Raw genomic sequence first — 20950 nt, 5'->3', positions numbered from 1 at the left:
TATATAGTAAAATGCTGCGGGGTCACTATTAGGGAATTGATAAAATAGTTCGAAATAAATTTTGAACTATTTATTTCAATAGTTCAAAATTTAACTTTATGGAAGTTAAATGTGTTTAACTTCCTTAAACTAACAAGGAATCAGAATTTTCTTGTCCCTGATCATAATTCATAAAATTTTAAAATCCTTAAAATTTGAAAAGACATTGGCATCCAATTTAATTAGAAACTACAATAAACTTTTGTAGGAGTTTGTTTTAAATCGATGGAGTTTGCTTGACAATCCTCTTAAGGATGGCTGCAGCTATCCTAACTACTGTTGGACATTTATGTACCACACTTTTTCCTTCCACTCAACTTTCTATGCACATGCTTGGATACAACATTGTATTCTTTAGGTATGCCAACACAGATAAAGATGGAGGAACTGGCCTCTATTTCAATGAATATATTTCAGATGTATAAAAACGTTTTAAAAGTGAAGGAATCAAGTGAATTTATTTGAATTACGAGGGTATAAGGCTGACACACTCAGTCTAAGGGATGACACTTTGAAAGAAGGCTGTGTGTCCTATAATGCTAAAACAATAAGTAAAGGATTTAAATACAATTTCTGACCTCTCCACAATTTAGTAGCAATTATTAAATATTATTGACTAATGGTTTAATGATAAAGCAGATGTCTGTGACATCTGTGAAGTGATGTGACAGCCATTTTTTATTCCAGTTTCAATGTTCATTTTCAAGACACAAAACATAATATTTCAATATATTAACTACAGCTTTTGTTTCACGTTAGTTTACTACTTCTCAACTTCAAATCGATTGCCATATGAAAGGGAAAGGGAAAAACAAATGATGCAATTTAGTCTCTCCAATTAAGTTTGTGTTGTGTTTTGGAACAGTCAGTACAAACTAAATTAATTAATTTCCACCATAACACCTGTGACCTCCTGTTTTGTAGCCTCTGGCATTGATGTAGTCTTTCTTGCTTGTCACTGCATGCCCCTTTCACCCCCTCCCTTGCCCACACACACGCATGCACGCACGCACACACACGCACACGCACCCACACACACGCACGCGCACACACCCCACACCTCCTCCTCAGCCTCCACCTTCAATATCATTGGACAAAAGGTAAATTGGCAGTTTGAAGATGATGCAAGGATGTCACCTCTTGATGAACACAAACACAAAAACAAGTTTCATGGTTTCCCAAGTGTGTGTTACGCTTCTGCAGTTGTTGTTCAAAAAATGTATCTGATCTGAACAACAGGTGTGGTTCATTTGCCATTTTCCTAATGCTTAAGGTCACACAAACAAGCCACACATGGTTCCTCCAGATGTTAAAACTTGTCTTTTCCCTGTGAAAATAAGTTGTCATGTCATAAAAACACATATGCTTTATATTTTCTAAGTCCACAATGAAGCCTAAAGTTTGTAGTTTTATTCTAAAAAAAAACAAGTCTGCTTAGAATTAGAGACGATTAAAGATTACGTTAATGTTTTATTTCATCTTTAAGTTTGTTTATTTAATTGAAATATAATACCAAGAGAACTTTAAATTTATCTAATACATTTTTTTTTTGTGATGGTCATCAAATCCGTTTTGTTTTCCTTCTTTATGAGACTCCACAAGGCCTTCACTAAAATTGTCATAACTTAATTACTACAAAACTTTGGACTTCGGTTACTGAATTTCACTATAAGATCAGATCACTTAGTTGGACATTGAATTAAATCTTTTATATTCATATCAAACAATGTGTACTTTTATATGTATAAAGAACACATGTTTCTTTTTTTCCTGCCCTGTTTAGTACACTGGAATAAATTCAGTAAGATCAGGTTGAGTCTTAAACATGGTGTCTAAGTGTTCTGTCATTCAGACCATAGAAAGTTGCAACCCGTCCACAACATTAGTGGTAACTCCACGAAGATCAAGATATATGCTAGTATGTGCATAGGGATGTTTACATGTGGCAATATATCAAGAAAAAAAGTTTTTAAAAAAAAGTAATTTAAGAAATTTCTCAAGTAAGAATAAAAAAAGTATTCTGTAAAAACGCCACTTAAGAACTGATCAGAAAACCTGAGTTGATTATTTTTACAATGATCACATCAGAAAGACAAAGCTTCATACAAAGTCTGGCATTTTTAAGAGTTAAATGAAAAACGTTATACACATAAATATTAGCAAAACTTAAGCAGATGTAACATATTTCGATTTATGTTTTTTGTCACCCAATATTACATTTGTAAAACTAATACTTATAGTAGTTATTTTATCTCAAACCTCTGGCAGTTAAAATTAAGTGGAAAAAGCCTGAAGATGGCAAAAAAGTGTAATTAAGTGATCTGGATAATGGCACTTGTATGTGCTGAATTAAGGAAAAAAAAACTTTGTGAATAAAGTAGTTTTATCTATGTTTGTGGCATCACAGTTCCAGCTCAAATAACAAGATATAATTTAATGTATGCATTTTAGTCTTAATGATGCAAATTAGTAAGATAAATGCTCTTAGGCAAATAAGAGATGCAGCATGCAGTCCTGAAGGGTCTTTCATTTAATTTTTCAAGGCTTCCATTAACATTTTATTTAAATGAGACAGAAAAATAAGAAATATAATTATCTGGCTGGGGAATAAAAAGAAGAATGAATAAATTAACTAAGAACACAGTGTGATGTGAACCTAGGTGACATGTTATTTCTGGTCCATATCTAAAATGCTCTCTGAGAAAGATGTTTTTAAAAGTCATGACTTTCAGTAACTAAATCAGCTTCTTGGCATGTACCAAATTGCAAGGCCCATCTAATACTCATGTTCAAAATTGTTTTAAATAATCGCTTTACATTTTGCAATTTAGTATTATTTTCTTTTTGTACATTGAACTTTTTCATAATTCATCAACATTACATTCTAGATTAATTGCTTATGTGTAAAGTGTTAATCAAAAATAGAATTTTATGAAGAATTGAAAAAAGTTTGATCTCCCACACAACTTTATAAACAGTATAAGTTACAATCCACCTAGGGCAGCCCTGTTTATGTCTTGGCCTTGAAACCCCCAGGAGCATACGGTTAGGATCCTGTGTTTTGAGACTTGTTTATTCTATATTTCTTAGTTTATTTTTTTTATTAGAAACTAATAAAACTAATAAAAAGTTTAGATAAGTCTTGGTTCCGTTTTACTTTAGATCAGTCATTTAGTGATTCTGGTTTATGATGTTTATTTCTTTGTTGCTCTAGTTTACTATGTTTCTTAGGTCTAGTTATTCTTTGTTGTTAGATATATTTCTGGTCTCCTGTGTACTCTCTCGCCCTCTGTGCCACTTTCTCTCTCTCCTCAGTCTGTCTCCTGCTCTCTCCCCTCACACCTGCAGCCAGGGGTGAAAGTAGTTTTAAATTATTGGGGGTACTATGACAAAGAAATATACATACATACATATTACTTCTATGTGCTTTGGAGTTTCTGTGCTGATTACTTTTTTGCGCAGCAATAAAAGCTGGTAGCTCTTGAATTGCTACAAAATAAAGCTGTATTTCTCTCAGCCCACTGGCTGCAATGTTGACACCTTGAGATGCCATGAGACCTAAATTCTGAACATCATGACATGGAGTACATCCCAGTTTTCCATGTCTGCCATTATCGTGACTCCTATTCATTTTAGCTTTTAAACTGGTTATGTTGATCCTGTGTCCAAACAGATGGATAATCAGTAGGCCTATAGCATCATGACCTGTTTGTTCTGAAGATCCTGCAGCTTCCACTTCTCTTCCTAATATGGCACCTCCTCACCCTGACTCTCATACTGATATGAGGAACCACAGAGCTCTGTTAAGTTAAAAGCTCATCTTCTGAAATTGGGATATTTTCCCCCAACAGGTTCCAGAGGAATCACCTCAAAGATGTTGGACTGGATTTTATTTCAATGTCATTTATTAGAGCCTCATTTTCAGCAGTGGAGTTATAAAGGTTGAAAAAGGTTATTATTTTGGAGAAAATCTCATCAACATTAATATTTCCACTAAATAAGAGGCAAAAAAAACCAAAAATTGTTTGATAAAGGAAAAGCCTCTCAGACTTTGAGCCCGACAGCACCAAACTATCTTTTTATATTAGACAATTAAATTTCACATAATTATCGTGGTAGAAGACATTTGTTTGTGAAATACTTAATGAAACATATTTACCGTGTTTGATGTTTGTTGTAAATGACGTATAGTCACAAAGAACGAGGTAATTACTCCAAGTTTGTCGTTTATTTGTTCAGAAACTACAGCGGCTGTGATGAGCCACAGCAAAGGTAAAACAACTTGAACAGGCGATCAACTCAAAACCACTCGCACTTTTTACTCTCCATATCTGTGTCATTTAAGCACACCCATTGCCATGGCAACCTCCTGCGGTCCACAAGCTGACCAGAGATTACGTTAAAAACATAACATTCAGTCTGTTACAATATTAGGTTGTCAGGCTTGATATTTATTTTGCAATCATTAATAAACGCTCCCTGAACACAGCAGTGGTTGATTAGTTAATTTTAAACTCCTGTTCTGCTCATTATTTTGATAATGGAACGAATCGCACAGAATTGCGCAACACCTTGTTGAAACAATAATTACCTAGATTATTATTGTTGTTGGGTCATTAATTTGAGCACGTTATATTGATTTTGTTGTTGTTGTTCTTTAATAAAGTTGCTAACGTTTTAAGCGAGCCAGAGGAGGACGTGCTGGTCTCAGCCTCCTGGCGGCGTTCAGTTTCTCACCTAATGCCGAGATCGACTCAAAACCTTCCGCGATCGACATATCGCACCTCTGCTCTAGCAAAGCACGAACAGTTCAGAAACAATATGAAATGGGAACTGCCATACCCCCTTACTTTCACCCCTGCCTGCAGCCCATTAGCCCAGGTCTTTGTTCAGCATTCAACCTCCCAGTACTTAAGCACCTCATTCTCAGTCACTCCTGACCGGTTCCTCTCGTTTACTCCTGTTATTTGTTCCTCTTCCTGCCCCTTCCTCCTGGATTCATTTTTTTATTACACAGTGTTATCTCTGAAGCCTGCTGCTTTTGGGTCCGTCCACAAACACTCAACATGGCAGACAAATGGGGTTAAGAACGTGGATAAATCGAGAGATTCAACTTTTGGCTCATTTCTCTTTTTATCTCGGTACAGAACCAGTCTGTCTATTGTTCTCTTGCTCCATTTTCCCTGATTTGTGAACAAAATCCCGATATAACAATTTCAACATATCTGAAAAAATATTTAAAAAATGTTTTTAATAAATTAATTTAAATCAATACAAATTAGTTTGCATTGGATTGGGTCAAATACACACAGTTCTTATAATTCACAGAGCAAACAAAACACAGAACTACTAATCTAGCAAGACTATACATGTTATAGGACAGGTGCTAATAAAAAGAATCGAAATACAATTGGCATATAGTGATATTTCTTACATGATGCTTAAACAAAATCAGTTCATGTTGGAGCACAATATGATCTTGATGAAACCTGCATCATACAAAGTTTACTCAATAACACAAAAGAAACACTTTTGTGTTTCTGTGCTCCTTGCCTCATTTTTATGTTGTTTGTTCTGTTGTTTCTGTTTCATTATTCATTCCCCTCTGCTCTCTGAGAGCTCTGTGCCTTCTTCTCTCTGTCTGTATTGATATTCATCCTCTCTACTGAAGTCTATTGCTGTCACAGAAGTAAATACGTTTCTAAACAACATCACGTTATGACATAAAATTTACTGTGCAAACATATGCTGTAAAAAACATAATTGTCTTGTAAAACATATTACATTGTGTAAGTGTGATAATTATGTTGTGTAAACATAATTATTATGTTGTTTAAGTGTAATAATTTCATACACATGATGGCAGTATTGTGCTTTTAGTCCGTGCATAATGAAGGCCTGAACAATGATACATTTACACAATCAGGTTTTACTAACTGAACTGAATCACCCAACATTCATGAGCTGCATTTACATTAAAACATGGGATGAATGTGAGTTTAACTTTCTCCCCTGAGAGCACATGTTCATCTGAGCCTTGAATCTTGCCTGGAAGTAAAGGACCCGATGTCTGCTAGCGCTCAGCAGTCTGTCTTACGGCGTGTCTTCATCTTGTGCCACACAGGGACGTATTAAGATTGCAGGCACACCCACACGCCAGAGGCAACACAACAGGCTGCATGTAATATTTTGTTTGCTTCATGCTCTGAGGTGCTCTGTTGTGTAGCCTGAAGTGTTTATGTTGGTAATAATGATTTGTGAAACACCCCAATCGCTTGCGTGTTACGCCACAATTTGATATGATTAAAGCATGAGCTGTATTGTGAATGAAATGAAAGTACATTAAATTGTGTAAGCGATGAAAGTCAATTTTAAATCCACCAGAACATAGGAAGTCCTTTCCAATATTTGTTTTTGTGCTGTTTGGACAAAATAATTTTACTGCAGGGGTCTAAAATAAAAAGTAATCTTGAATCTTACAGTTTTTCTCGACTGCTTTGACCTACTTAAGGTATCTGGGATTCCACTCAGCTGTCATCATTACTATTTCAGCAGAGTATAAGACACCTCTTGGAAATGTGATAAGAATTTCTCATTGGTTTGGCATTTTTTCCTCACCTTTTTGCAAAACAGTTCACACAGATTTCATTCAAACAGTCCAGATCCCATCGCCTGCTCCTAACTATTAGAAGCTGTCCAGATCATTATGAAGCCACTGAAGCACTAGTTTGACACTCTGTCACACAAATATTCACTTATCTATTTGCAGGCCTTAAAATGTGTCACGTCTGTGTTGTTCTTTATCAGTATGGATCCAAAGTGAGTACCAATAGTGTGGATTTTTTTTTACTATAACAGATTTTTTTTTTAAATCCTATACTCTTTGATTTTATTTTGGTTCACATTTACAGAATCTTTTGTAACATTAACAGTTTTTCTGTTTTTAGTCAGCTTGAAAAAAATGTCACGCAATCAAGAAAATTTGTGTCAAAGCATTTCTGATACTGCATCCAATTCTTTGCAAGAAGCATAATTTGACACTGCCTATGTAGAAAGCTGTAGCTTTTCCTGATTGCTTCGATGCAGCTGTGAAAGCAGTCAGGCAAAACTGAGAGCAAAAATGTTGTCGCACCTTTTGATTTAATTACAGCAATGGAGTCTACCGACATCACATCTTGACAATTTGTTGGTATAGCTGTGCAAAAGTTCAGATTACATGATCGTATGTTGTAGAAATGCCGGATGGTGGAAACCAAAATGTGGTTCAGTGGTAGTAGTTTAACAATTTATGCAATTAGGTTATTAAAGCTCATATTTTTTTACATTTCCCCCCAAAAAACTTTTTATTTTCAGTTGTATTGTACTAAGTGTATCATTATTATTAATAATGATATTTTTTGGTGCATTTCTCTGATCAAAATGAAAAAAAAAAAAATCACAACTGTTCAACCTCCACAATATTAAGTCATAAGCTCATCACTGTTGGACGTTTTTCATTTCTTCCAAAAAAAACTTAAAATTCTTTTGAACATGCATCAGTTGCTTCCATCCTATCCTCTCCCGTTTTATAACATTATAACTTAAGTATGTTGTTTATAAACAATGATGTCAGGACTGACATTGACATGAATACTTGCGTGTCTGTGAAAGATCTATCCATTTTAAACAAGTGATTTGCTCTTTGTGCTAATTCTTTTGGGGAAAACAAAAACATTAGCTGTTGTGCAGTCAAGAGAGAAATGCACTGAAGAAACTGAGAAAAACTGGAACAGAAGTATGACAACTTTTACATCGAGTGCATCAGTTTTTTTAATTCAACCTATTTTATACGCTATGCTATTGTTGTACATACATGTTGAAGTCAATTAAAATTTTGGAAAGTGATGCTTCCAGGAAGGATTAAAATCTTCTAACATGATGGAAACTGTCTCTCTGTTTGTGCACTTGAAAGACAAAAAGTGGATCTAATGTAGTTTAACAGTCCCAGTGACACTTGTCTACTGTGTGCCTCAACGCATCAGTGCAGGTTGAATTAACCTTACTCAAGCATAACTCTGCGTTATGACAGAGCTCATATCCTTCTCCCTGATGTTTCGGTGCCCGTTCCACCTCTTTGTTTTTATCGTTGCCTGCTGTGAAACCGGGGATTATTTTCCATGGAACACAAGCCAAAAGGGAAATTAAATCTTTCTGAGAGTTTGATGCTGATGAAGGAAATGTTATATATATGCCAAAGGGCAGAATCTCTTACATGACACTAGAGGCTGCATAGTTAATCTGCTGCTTTATGAGGGCTGCAAAGACACAGAACTCTGGAGGTTTTTTTTTTTTAATCAGGCTGTAACGCTCCTCTAAACTCGTCGAGTGGGCTTTTGTGCTTTTCCTTTCATCGTTTTGCATATGTTTTTGTACAACCCATTGTGCAATCATTTGAAGGTTTTGATACAGTAGGATGAAGCTATTTTGGATGGGATCAGTTGTGGTCATTCCTACGAGAACCCAGTTTGTGTTTTTGAGTTTTGTTTTGAATCTGTTATTTCCTTGCAACTCCAGCCAAGACCTGAGCCTGCAATGTCGAATGATACCCAACACTATGCCTGTGCTGGAGAAAAAGGGGGACATCATTTTGGGGGCCCTCTTTTCCCTTCACGACATGGTGGAGGAGCAAAGTTTGACTTTCACCTCCCAGCCTCCTAAAAGTAAATGCACCAGGTAAGACTTGTAATTGGTTGCTATGTGTGTAGAAAAAGAAAACCAGTAATCATCCCTATCAGAAAGTTTCTTCATGCAGCTTTATATCAACTCTTTCTCGAACCAGATTCAATTTCCGAACTTTCCGCTGGATGCAAACTATGATCTTTGCAATTGAAGAGATCAACAACGAGGGGAAGCTTCTTCCAAACGTCACAGTCGGATACAAGATCTATGATTCATGCAGCACGCCGCATCAGGCGTTGAAGGCTGCCATGGAGCTAATGGGGGGGGAGAAGAGCTCAGCGGTCGGAGAAAAATCTCAGAGGAGCAGCACTTGCAATGAAAGCGTGCCGCTGGTGATAGGAGACGGAGGCTCCACTCAGTCTCTCGTAGTGGCTCGCTTCCTTGGCGTCTTCACCGTGCCGCAAGTAAATGCATATTGTACTGTGACTTTGAAAACAATTTATATTCAGTGGGTTTTTAGAAATATATATTTTATTTTATTTCAACCACAAGCTTTCTTGTATACTTTTTTGTATTTTATGTGCAGGACCAACAGAAAAAGATAGAATCCACACGTTTTGAAATGTCTTACAAATAAGAATCTGAAAACTGCAACACGCAAACGCAGCAACCGGCAATTTTCTTGTCCCTTTTCGAGAGAAATGTTCCCACAGCGTGACGATTCCATCTTGTTTCATTGTGTGACTCGGGGTCAATAGCAGTTTCAGTTTTCTAGCAAACAAGGGGTTTTTGGTTCAAGCAGTTATATTTGTTTCGGTGTATCCCATAAAAAAAAGAAGAAAAAAAAAGATACAAGTTTATCACATGGCCAAATGTGAAAAAAAAATCTACAGCTGGTTTTGTACAGCCAAGAATTGTGCTGTTGTCATTTTCAGATGATGGATGGACAAGTTTTTCTTTAGATTAGCAAAACTTGATATTGTTTCATAATCAAACCCTGCTTTAAAATGCTCCACCACCACCTCTGTGTTAGTTGGCCTTCGTGAATATGTTTGCTCTCATTTTCACAAAGCAACTTCTGAGGCTTTCACAGAATGGTCATATGTACACTGAGATTTACTGAATGATTAACTAAACAAGGTTGTTTATTGCTGTAGATTTCATATGGGAAGGATTACGTTAAAGTGGGTTCAGTACAAATACATGATACACTTTTTATTTATTTGTTAAAAGTGACAAAAAGGTTAAATCAGTTTACTTCTATCCCACAATTTTAGCTATAATATGCACTACCACTGCTACCTCTCCATTTCTAATTGTAACTCCCCATTTATTCAAGGTTGTGATCATTTTACAGATCAGCTATTTCTCCAGCTGCGCCTGTCTGAGTGACAAAAAGCAGTTTCCTGCCTTCCTAAGGACCATGCCGAGTGACTTCTTCCAGGTTAGAGAGTTTAACAAAGAAACATTGAGCAGAAACAGAAAAATGTCTGTTACATAATTAAGTGATATGGTCTCACTTCAGCATTCCTCTATTCCCAGGTAGACGCTCTGGTTCAGCTTGTTAAGCATTTCGGCTGGACGTGGGTTGGTGTGATTGCAGGTGATGATGCCTATGGTCGTGGCGGGGCAAACATTTTCGCTAATGAGGTGGGTCAAACAGTTATGAATACAAGTATGAATATTTTCTTTTGCGAGCTAATGTTAAAATATAGCTCACTATGGATCTTCAGTTTTTTCTTCTTCTTCTTCTTTTTCTTCTTCTTCTCCCAGGTCACAAAGTTGGGTGTTTGTGTTGCCTTTCATAGGATTATCCCTAAGAACAGACAGCAGGCGGAAATTTCATCCATCATTTCCGTCATCCGGCTGTCTGGGGCAAAGGTGATTCTCGTATTTGCTGTGGAACAAGATGTGGCCACGTTGTTTGACGAAGTACAAAGGTGCGATGCTTTAGTTTTAGACTCTGCTGGAAACCAATCATACACAGACAACACACTTTCAGTGCTTTTACCTCCATCCCTGTTACATACAGAAGCGAGCTCACTGGGATACAGTGGTTAGCCAGTGAAGCTTGGAGCACAGCAGCTGTACTTTCCACCCCCAAAAAGTACCACCACATCCTCCAGGGCACAGTTGGCTTTGCCATTCAGCAGGCAAACATTCCGGGATTGCGAGACTTTCTGCTTCGCTTGAATCCATCAAGATCGGACGCCCAGACGGATCCCTTCCTTGTGTCCTTCTGGGAAGAGGTGTTTCAGTGCAGCCAGGGTGCTCAAACTGAAAGTCGGGAAAAGGAAGGTGAAAGTAAGCCTCCATGCTCTGGAAAGGAAGACCTTGGGAATGTGACGAATATTTATTCAGATGTGTCACAGCTGAGGATTTCCTACAACGTCTATAAAGCGGTGTATGCTGTCGCCTATGCTCTTAAAGCAATGAAAAACTGTGTGAAAGGAGAAGGACCTTTTTTCCAGAGGTCCTGCTCAGATCCAGATGTTATTCGGCCTTGGCAGGTACGACTGCATGTTTAAGTTACTCACTGCAGTTTAAGACGTCTCCATTCGCTTCTTCTACTCACACACACACGCACGCACCTTCTTTGTTTAGCTACTTCATTACCTAAAGCAAGTGCGGTACTTGAATTCATTTGCAAGTGAAATTGAATTTGATGAGAATGGCGACCCCGCAGCCATGTATGATCTCGTTAACTGGCAGATGAATCCGAATGGGGAACTTGAGTTCATCAACATTGGCAAATTTGATGGCATGACCGGAGATGTTAAACAAAAACTTTACATCCATGAAGGCGTCATTTTGTGGAATGGCAACCGAACCAGGGTAAAAATAAAAATATGTGGGATTTGTAAACGGTTTTAGCATAACCTAAGTTAATCTTGGGTTTGCCTTTTTTCCTGCAGGTTCCCTCATCAGTATGCAGCACTATTTGTCCTCCAGGCACACGGAAGGCAATGAGACCCAACTTTCCTGTTTGCTGCTATGACTGTGTGGCTTGTACAGCTGGGAAGATCAGCAATCTCTCTGGTGAGGCAAAATTATTCAGCAGGCCCATTGTGGTGAATCATTTTATCTATTGTACAGGTGCATCTAAAATTAATTTATTAGTTCATCTGAAAAGTAAATCATATTATTATCCTCACCCCAGTCTTAGGGGGAGGGTTAGTAAATGGTCACATAGAGAGGAAAGGGGGTGGTGGGGTGGTTGTTGTTTTCCAAAACCACAAAAAAAAAAAAAAAGTTAATTAAAGTGCACACCTCTGGACCACACACAGAGCTAAAAGCTTGTGAGGTCCAAATGACCCCGTCTCTTAAGACTGCATGATTTTGACAGTGAAGACTTAGAGCGAACGAAAACCCTGAGTTCTGTTTCTCAGAGAGCTACATTTATTTTCAGATTCCCGCCAAAGCATCAAGGACCACGCAAAGTGTCAAACACTATGCGAGACACAGTGTTCCTGTCCTTGAGTCGGATTTTAATATCCTTTCATACCAATGAGAACATTTGCACATTATGTGCGAGACGTTTCCAGTAAGTCGAGCATCAGATTTTTCTAAGGATTTTTTTCAGCCTTCCTGTGTGGGAGAACAGGTTGGTTCTTTTGAGCCAAAACCACTAACTTCTCCACTCTGCCACACTCGAAATTTCTTTGATGATCTGGCCTGAGGTTTGACTACTGATGTCGAGACCAGTCTCAAAATATATGTAGCAATAAACCCCCCAGAAACCTCCTTCTGCTAGCTAAATTTTTGAACTCTATCCTGACTGTCTGACATTGACTGCAAGGTCAGGGTACTTTTCCTCTTGAAGGCCTTTTGCATGGCGTCCTCCCAACAAACTGTGAGCTCGACAAAGTGTGCATTGTCAGGACTCAGTCTGGTCACTGCTCCACTGCATACATCTGTAAATCTCTCTCAAACTCTACATTGCCTTATAAGTATTTTTTTTTCTTCTACGCTTTTCTTCTTTTACTCAGCTGTCCTTTGCATGCAACATTCTTTAAACAACCAGGTTCCTTAGATATGACCTTTAATATTTTACCCTTCTTGTTGAAAGTGTTATTGTGTAGGGCAACTGTCACGACTGCTGTCTTCCCCAGGATATGCCAGGGATGGCATAGCATTTCAAGAGTAATTTTTTTACAGTTTTTCATATGCGTTTTTTTTTATTTTTTATGTAAAATACAAATTTTCTGGGAAAGTTCTCAGAGTTTTCTGAGAAGTATTTGGTTTTCATTAAATCAAGTGAAGTCAAATATATTTGTATAGCACATTTCAGCAACAAGGCATTTCAAGGTTGCTTGTGAACCATAACAAATGGAACATTGACCAACATATTTGAATGGTGAGTTTAGTGATTTCAACACTGACACTTGACAAAATGCGTTGTCTGTTATTGGTCTTCAAATGATGTGTTTTTGTTGTCATGATGTCTTTGACTTTGAACTGCCTTGTTGCTGAAAAGTTCTAATAAATTTGATCTATTGATTGATCGATCATTAAAACATCGTACAGTCGTCAGTTATGAAACAGCCAATAAACATCGCATTTTGTCAAATGCCATTATCAAAGTCATAAAGCAAGTCCTCATCAAATATGTTGATCGTTGTTCCAATCAAAGGAATAGTGATTTACATTAACAGAAAAAAACATTGAAAAAATATATTATTGAATCTATACTTTTTGAAATAAGTTTCTAAAAGCAATTGACATTTTAATGATATTCTGATTTAATGAGACCTGCATAAAGGTATAATGAAAAAGCTTTGGGTGCCACAGCTAAGTCATTTTTATCTTTCCTCTAGACTCCATAGAGTGTGCGCAGTGCCCGCCGGAGTTCTGGTCCAATGCTGAAAGAACCACCTGCATCCCCAAACGGGTGGAGTTCCTCTCCTTTAGAGACACCATGGGTATCACCCTGGTTGCCATTTCTTTCATCGGCTCATTCAGCACCTGCATCGTGGTCCTGATATTTTTCTGCAATAGAACCACACCCATCGTCAGAGCCAACAACTCGGCACTGAGCTTCCTGCTGCTCTTCTCCTTGACGCTGTGCTTCTTGTGTTCTCTGACCTTTATTGGCCAGCCGTCCAAGTGGTCCTGCATGCTGCGCCACACAGCATTTGGGATCAGCTTTGTGCTCTGTATCTCCTGTGTCCTAGGGAAGACGTTAGTGGTGCTGGTGGCCTTCAATGCAAAACTTCCAGGCAGCAATGTCATTAAATGGTTTGGCCCCTCACAGCAAAAAGCAATCATCGCTAGTTGTACCATAACCCAGGTAAGGCTTTGGTGTTTTTTTTTTTTTAATAATCTGGAAAGACCTCTCAAAATGTTTGAATAAGACATCTGTGTGTTTGTGTTTTTTTGTAGGTTCTTATTTGTACCGTGTGGCTGCTCGTTGCGCCTCCTGCTCCACACCAACTGATGCCGCGTGAGGAAGACTTTATAATTCTCTTATGTGATGAAGGCTCATACATTGCATTCGCTCTGGTGCTGAGCTACATCGGGCTCCTGGCAGTCCTCTGTCTTCTCTTAGCCTTCCTGGCCAGGAAACTTCCCGACAGCTTCAACGAGGCCAGACTCATCACTTTCAGTATGCTGATTTTCTGTGCCGTTTGGATAGCGTTTATTCCCGCCTACATCAGCTCTCCGGGGAAGTACGCAACAGTCACAGAAGTGTTTGCAATCCTGGCCTCCAGTTATGGACTGCTGGGTTGCATCTTTGCCCCAAAGTGCTACATGATCCTGCTCAGGCCAGAAAAGAACACAAGGAAACACCTGATGTCCAAAGCTCCCTCTGGAAATTTTTAGATTTTAAAAATCTTGTTTCATCTCCTACCCAGAAAGAAAGTGCTTGTGGGATATATTTTACCACCAGATGGTAGCAGTGAGCTATTAAGATAAATTTAATCTCTGGCTTAGAAAATTTAAACCAGGAATTTCCTTCTGTCTGTCTCACACCTTCCTTCCTACACACTCCCTACCTCTGCCGCCACCCACACTAACAGCGCTGCAAGACTTCAGAAACAAAAGCAATGTCCCACAAAGGAGACGAGGTGAACCTCCACCTCCACCACCGTGAATGTAAATATGAAAGACGTCTCAGAGCTGAATAGCGCCAGGATTTGGCAGTCGTGTCATTGCTCAGTTCACAAAACAGAGGATGATGAGGCCCAAGGTTTCTGAGGAAACGCTGTGCAGAAATCCCAGAGTTCGCTGGTTAATTGAATCCTGATTCTCTAGAGGCTTTCGCATGAAAACATCCCGCCTGGCTATTAACAAACCAAATTGTGTGACATTTTGCTTCTTTTCCCAGCTGCGTTAACACCAGCAGTGATTATCCCTGACTGATGGATGGGTTGTTGTTTCCCCAGACATGTTAATGTGGCTGAATATGACAGACAGAGAGCATTACTGGTTTCCCAGGAATAGACAGGAGAAAAGATACAAGATTTTTTTTTGTAATTGACATTGACTCATATCGAAACTTCATTTAGAGGAATCTGTGCACTTCTTTTTTGTCAAAAAATAATAATTTAGGAGCTTCGAATGGATTTTTGTTCATAGTGCACCATCTGCAATGATTATAAATGCTTATGAATGTAGCAATGTTTGTTTGATTTAATCTAGAGAGCTGGAACACATGTACTCCAAATGACGGTTAAATAATTAATGGAGTTTGAATGAGAAAATGCTTGGTAATTTCCTCAAAGAGATTAAAGGATCGCGAGGTGAACACGCAGAAAATACATTTTCTTTTTTAGACGTTATTAAGGAGAGAAGTGTGAAGATGATGATATGGGGGATGTAATAAGAGAATGACTGGCTGTTGTGTACTCAAGTCTTATCTGTTAAGATATCTGGGGTTGAGCAGAGGAACAGCACAAACCTCTGCTGTTCCAAGTAAAAATGTCAAGAACTTTCACCCCTACAGAGATAGAAGTTATCATATGCTAAGCTATGAAACATTCTGTTACAGTTTGAATGTAAAGAAGCAAAAAGGAGAGCTACTGTGACTCTTTAAATATGAGCAGACGTGTTAATAATATTAATGCGCTTTCTCCGCTAACACCTTTTAATGAGGTCAGAGCCATTACTTTAGCTTAATAGAATGCATTAAGGAAGATATTTGCTAGATTGCGAACCCTCTTTCATTTGCCACCGTTCACAGCCTGCCGCTGACATCTACTTCACAATTATAATGTTTGAGGATTTTTTTTCCTCCCACCTTATTTTGAAGTGTTTGCAAATAACACCAACAATTCAGACAAAAAAAATACAAAACAAAACACAGAGACAACACTTGGCATAATGCTTCTGTGTTCAGCTGAGAAGCAATATTTATTTTTTTCTGTGTTTATTTTTTGTGTTGAGTTCTCACTGTCAGATGAAACGTGTAACTGAAGCCAAACAATGCTGGATATTGTTAATGTATCAGTCATAAACATTAAACTTACATAGAAATTACATAGATGTGTAGATACATATTTAATACAAGTGTGTATAATGTAACTTATGTTTAATATGTTTATCAAATTTGCAGTTTTAGCTAAATAAATTAAAATCTAGCGCTCAAGTTATGTGATTCATACCATTCCAAATGCGTAAGCCACAAATTATAAATATTAGTTTTTACACAGAATGACACATTTCAAGTGTTTATTTTTGGTCATCTTGATAACCATGACTCACCACCGACGAGAACACGAAATTCAAATTCACATCAATAAAATATTTTCTAAACAAAAGTGTTACATTAGGACCATGTTATACACAATCATAAGATGCTAACTCTACAGTCGTCACTAAAACTCTCCACCAAAAAGGCATTTATAAAAAAAAAAGACACTTGCCAGAGAGCTTCATATCGATGGGAAGCTGAGTGGAAGGAAAAATTGTGGTTTGAAAATGTAATACTGAACAAGACCTGCAGCTCTGGACTTTTAAGAGCCATCACACATGATGTAAATTAAAACATTTAATGCAACTTTTGCATTCTAACGCAGCAACATAGTCAAGTTAAGGGCAATGAGTGACTGGACTGTCGCGTATGGGATCATGCACTCTGAAGTTCACGTATTGTTCTCAGTATTGAGACTTTATCAGCGAGAGCAGGTGCCAAGTTCTGCTATAAAATAAAATCAGCCTCTGCAGAAAACTCGTGCGGATGCCGACCAATTTGACTCTCGGGACTCAAGTAAAACTTAAGTTTCATTGCGTTCCAATAAAACTCGTGTCTCATACACAGTGGTTTATGTACGTCACCCAAACACAGAGACGGAGGCGGCAACTGCTTTAGATAATTTGGCAAAAAAGAATGAAAAACAAAAACTTGCACAATGGCATGTACTTAAATAAACTTTTCCTATGAGGACTTCCTAAAAATTCGCCAAATGTTGTAAAAAATAAACCAAATTTTAACAACCAACAAAAAGGTTTTTCGAGATTAGAAAATCTATTTATTCAATTAAAAAAAAACCCAACATATTCACATGAGATATTTTAAACAACCACATACTTGTAAACGCTCTCACATAAAAAAAGATCATTCATCATAGCAATAAAATCCCCCAGATAAGAAACTCTGATGATGCAGTGTTATTGTGAAAAACCTTGGCTCATGACATTCATTTGGACATTACTTTGATGCTCATCACCCACTCAGTCTGACTGAAAAGAGATGCACAGAATACTAAAGGCCTGTCTCAGTGGAAAAGAGGCCTACTTTTCTTCTAGGTTTTCTGGATGGAGGATAGATTTTACAAACATGCTTGAATGATGAGATTGTGTAAAACCTCTCAGCTGTCATGAGGTCATCTGTGTCACACCGATGCCCTCCTGCTTGTATCATCTACCACAACACACTGTCACGGTTGTGGAGGAGTCCAATCATCGATGGGTCAAGGCTGTTTCAGCGACAAAAGGGGGGAAAAAATATACTCATGTTGTTACAACTGATATATTGGATGTGCGGAAGCACGACTTGTACTGAACAAACATTTCTTTTTACCACAGAGCTCCTCATGTCTTTTGATGCTGTCTCTTCCAGGTGGCTTCTTTTTACTATTTACATCTTCTGATAAAAGAAATGAGGCCCATAGAAACTGAAGCACTAATGACTAATAAGCTCATCCGTAGTCACACCAATTACCAGATAGCACTATGTTGTCCTTTTTACATAGTCTATCAAATAATCAGAGGTTTTGAAGATCCTTTTTTAAGTTGAAGTGGCATGAGTCATGATCGCTTGTGTAATTTTGTGTCATTAAGATGCCGAGTAGGTTTTTGTGGGAGGGAGAGTGCTCCAAAACGTGTGTAAATATGAGCATTTGGACAACGTGAAGCTGAAAGATGCATGGTTTCTTACAATGAGACATGGAAGAACTCACATCACATATATTTACTAAAATACAACCTAAAACATAGCTTATCTCCATTTTACAGACATTGTGGCATGTTTAATGCTTTACATTCAAAGATTTTAACCCTTTCATGCATGAATTATGATCCTCTGTGTCAGGATTTGTTTTTTTTCTTAAGGCATAAAAACATTTTGTAAAAAAAAATAATTATAATTTTTTTTTTTTTTTTTAGGTAATCAATTGTAATTTTCTCCAAATACAAAGTTGTTTGTATCTTTCAAATAACTGAAAAATACATCAGTATTTTTCAGTTATTTGGGGTTAGGGGTTATCTGATGTCACAATATTTTTTTACCTGCAAGAGTCGTCTAGAGTAGGAGGGTCCGGGTCGGTTGGCATGCTTTTTTGTCTGTTGGTCCTATATGGGATTTGACAAAAATAATTTCTTGCATTTGCAGCTGATGGCTAGTAGTTGATAGTGCATTTTATCATGCGCTAGTGTCCACTTCAATGGTCTGTGTGCATTTATAACAGAAAAATCCACAAGAAGCACAAGAAAATGGCTTCTAGATAGCTGTCCACTGTAGTGACCACTACACATGAAAGGGTTAAATCCAGACAAACTTTAATTTTAAGAGTTTATGCCCTCTTTCTTATCATTTTTTATTTGGATTTTTGATTATTATTTTTTCTTTTCTGAGCGTTCACAGAACACCAAATACAAAAAACACCAAACAGGAACCCGTAACTCGAGGGAAGAACAAGATCTCAGACACAATTGCGATACTTCCTTTAGATCTAACATAAGCTCGCCTAACAGCCGTGCAAACAGGAAAGATCAGCATTCTGACGGTGATTAGCTCGGCTTCATTAAATTTGTCTGAAATTTTCCATGCTTGGAATGCCAGGAGGAGTCAGACGAGGGCCCGGGCAATAAGAGGCAGCAAAACTCTCACCGCCAACATTAATGCACATAATGTTCTCCAGTTGTCCATAATCTTCTTCTCTCGCTGGCGCTCTCTCCCTCTGCAGGGGGAGACGGAGGCAGACGCAGCAAATAGCTCTGCAGCTGCTAAAATAAGATTAAACTCCAAAGTGCGGAGAGGTGGAAGTGAGAAAAACAAAAAAGCAAAGATTGAAGCACAAATCCCACAGGGCGATTTTGATCACAAAGAGAGACGCTTCCAAACTGTGGGGCCTTTACCGACTAAAAAGTAAAACTAAAAAAGGGACATATTAAACCGGAAGGTGATCCGAAATGGGGAATAAAACATAAAACCCATGTAGTCACGTGTTTTCAAATTATTGAACGTCCTCGTAGCGCGACGCTGTGGTGGCCATCCTTCACGCTGTGCTGTGGTTTGGAATCTGATTGGTAATCATCTGCTCACTATCTGTACCCAAAAAGATCAATCTTGTTTTTATCAGCCCTTAAAATGTTACCTTTCTTTTGCTTTTTTTTTTTGGCCAGTCAATTATGAAATGTGTAACTGTAAATATGTAATCTTTTCTAGGACTGAGCTTCTTCCTGAGAGTTCGACTTCACGTAATTGTCTTGTAATTGTTGCAGTGCTTAATTATGCACTGTAATTATTTTCAAAATGTCCTTTTAAGTAAATTACTTAATTAAGCAGAAGCAGCAGTAAGCATGACATGTAATTTTTTTTGAAAACTAGGAAATAATTTGCTTCATAAAAATATAACTTGAGTCAAAAGAAGAGATAGCTCTGGTCTCTTATTTTCTTATGAATTAGTTTTGTAAGATTACCATAACAAATAACATGACCTATAATACTGTGATTGATCACTCTTCTTCAAGCGTAACTACTTAATTAAAGTAATTATTTTTACTTTAATAATCAGAGTAAAACGAATGTGTTCTTTTAAAATGCTGTCACTGATGCAGAATAGGAAACTGAATTAAATTTAAACAATGTACTTTAATTGGTAGCAAAACTACTTAGAGTGCAGGATGGTCAAAACACTGCAGCATGCAAGAGACAGAAACGATGTGGGGTTCAGACTGGCCATTAGGACTCAATGAAGGATTAAAATGTGAAGCCATATTACAATATTGCCAATCAAAAATCTTTAAAAGGCTGCAGATTGCTCAATAAAGTGAAGATAATGCGACTGACAGAAACGCATCGCATATTCATTTAACAGATGAAAGTTAAAAGGCCCTTTACTCAGCTTCTGATGAATTTTTCAAAACCTCTTGTGAATTAATTGAACCCTTCTAAATATTCTTCTTTTGTTAATTTTACTTTTAGCATGGGGAAATGACTTAAAGCCCCACACTGTGCTCTTTGCACAGCTATCTTATTTTTATTTTATTTAAGATAATTAGCACAGCTCTGGATAGTAAAGAGACAAACATCACAGAGCTGTTAATGTGGGACAGACACAAACACTTCACCTGTAGCCGATGCTGTTAAACTGAGAATCAAACCCATTCCATCTCAATTATCCTCTCAGTTTCCTGCATGTGAATGTATGTAGATACCGTATTTTTCGGACTTTAAGCCGTTACTTTTTTCCCCACACATTGAACCATGCATCTTATAATCCAGTGCGCCTTTTCTGTGGATTTTTCTTCAATCACCAGGGGGCTCTTTAGCAGGAAGTGAATCATTGGAAGCCAAAATTGGAAATCAAAGAAGGAAGTGCCGATTTCCATTTAGAACAAATAGTGAGGTGCATCTCTGTTGCATCTCTATAGTCTCTATAAAATACAGTATATATACACTGCATATATATATATATATACTAGAGATGTGCCGATCAGGTTTTTTCCTGCCAATACCGATACCGATCACCCATGAGGGCCAATCACCGATACCGATCGCATAATTTTTTTATTTATTTTTTTTATCATA

The 20950-nt window shown here is 37.6% G+C and overlaps 1 protein-coding gene across 1 annotated transcript; it reads left to right on the top strand.

Annotated features, from left to right (window-relative positions):
- Nucleotides 1-8380: 8380 nt before the first annotated feature.
- Nucleotides 8381-15527, top strand: LOC103474712 (extracellular calcium-sensing receptor-like). The gene is made up of 10 exons (XM_008425865.1): nt 8381-8751; nt 8858-9161; nt 10055-10141; nt 10240-10347; nt 10471-10637; nt 10730-11207; nt 11302-11532; nt 11613-11736; nt 13515-13987; nt 14080-15527. Exons 1-10 carry the CDS (start codon nt 8492-8494, stop codon nt 14518-14520), a joined length of 2673 nt encoding a protein of 890 aa, XP_008424087.1. The 5' UTR covers nt 8381-8491; the 3' UTR covers nt 14521-15527.
- The last annotated feature ends 5423 nt before the right edge of the window (nt 15528-20950 follow it).

Source organism: Poecilia reticulata, linkage group LG13, assembly GCF_000633615.1.
Source record: "Poecilia reticulata strain Guanapo linkage group LG13, Guppy_female_1.0+MT, whole genome shotgun sequence".
Classification (NCBI taxonomy): Eukaryota; Metazoa; Chordata; class Actinopteri; order Cyprinodontiformes; family Poeciliidae; genus Poecilia; species Poecilia reticulata.
Note: the sequence above shows the minus strand (reverse complement) of the source record. Positions and strands in the feature narration are given on the sequence as shown.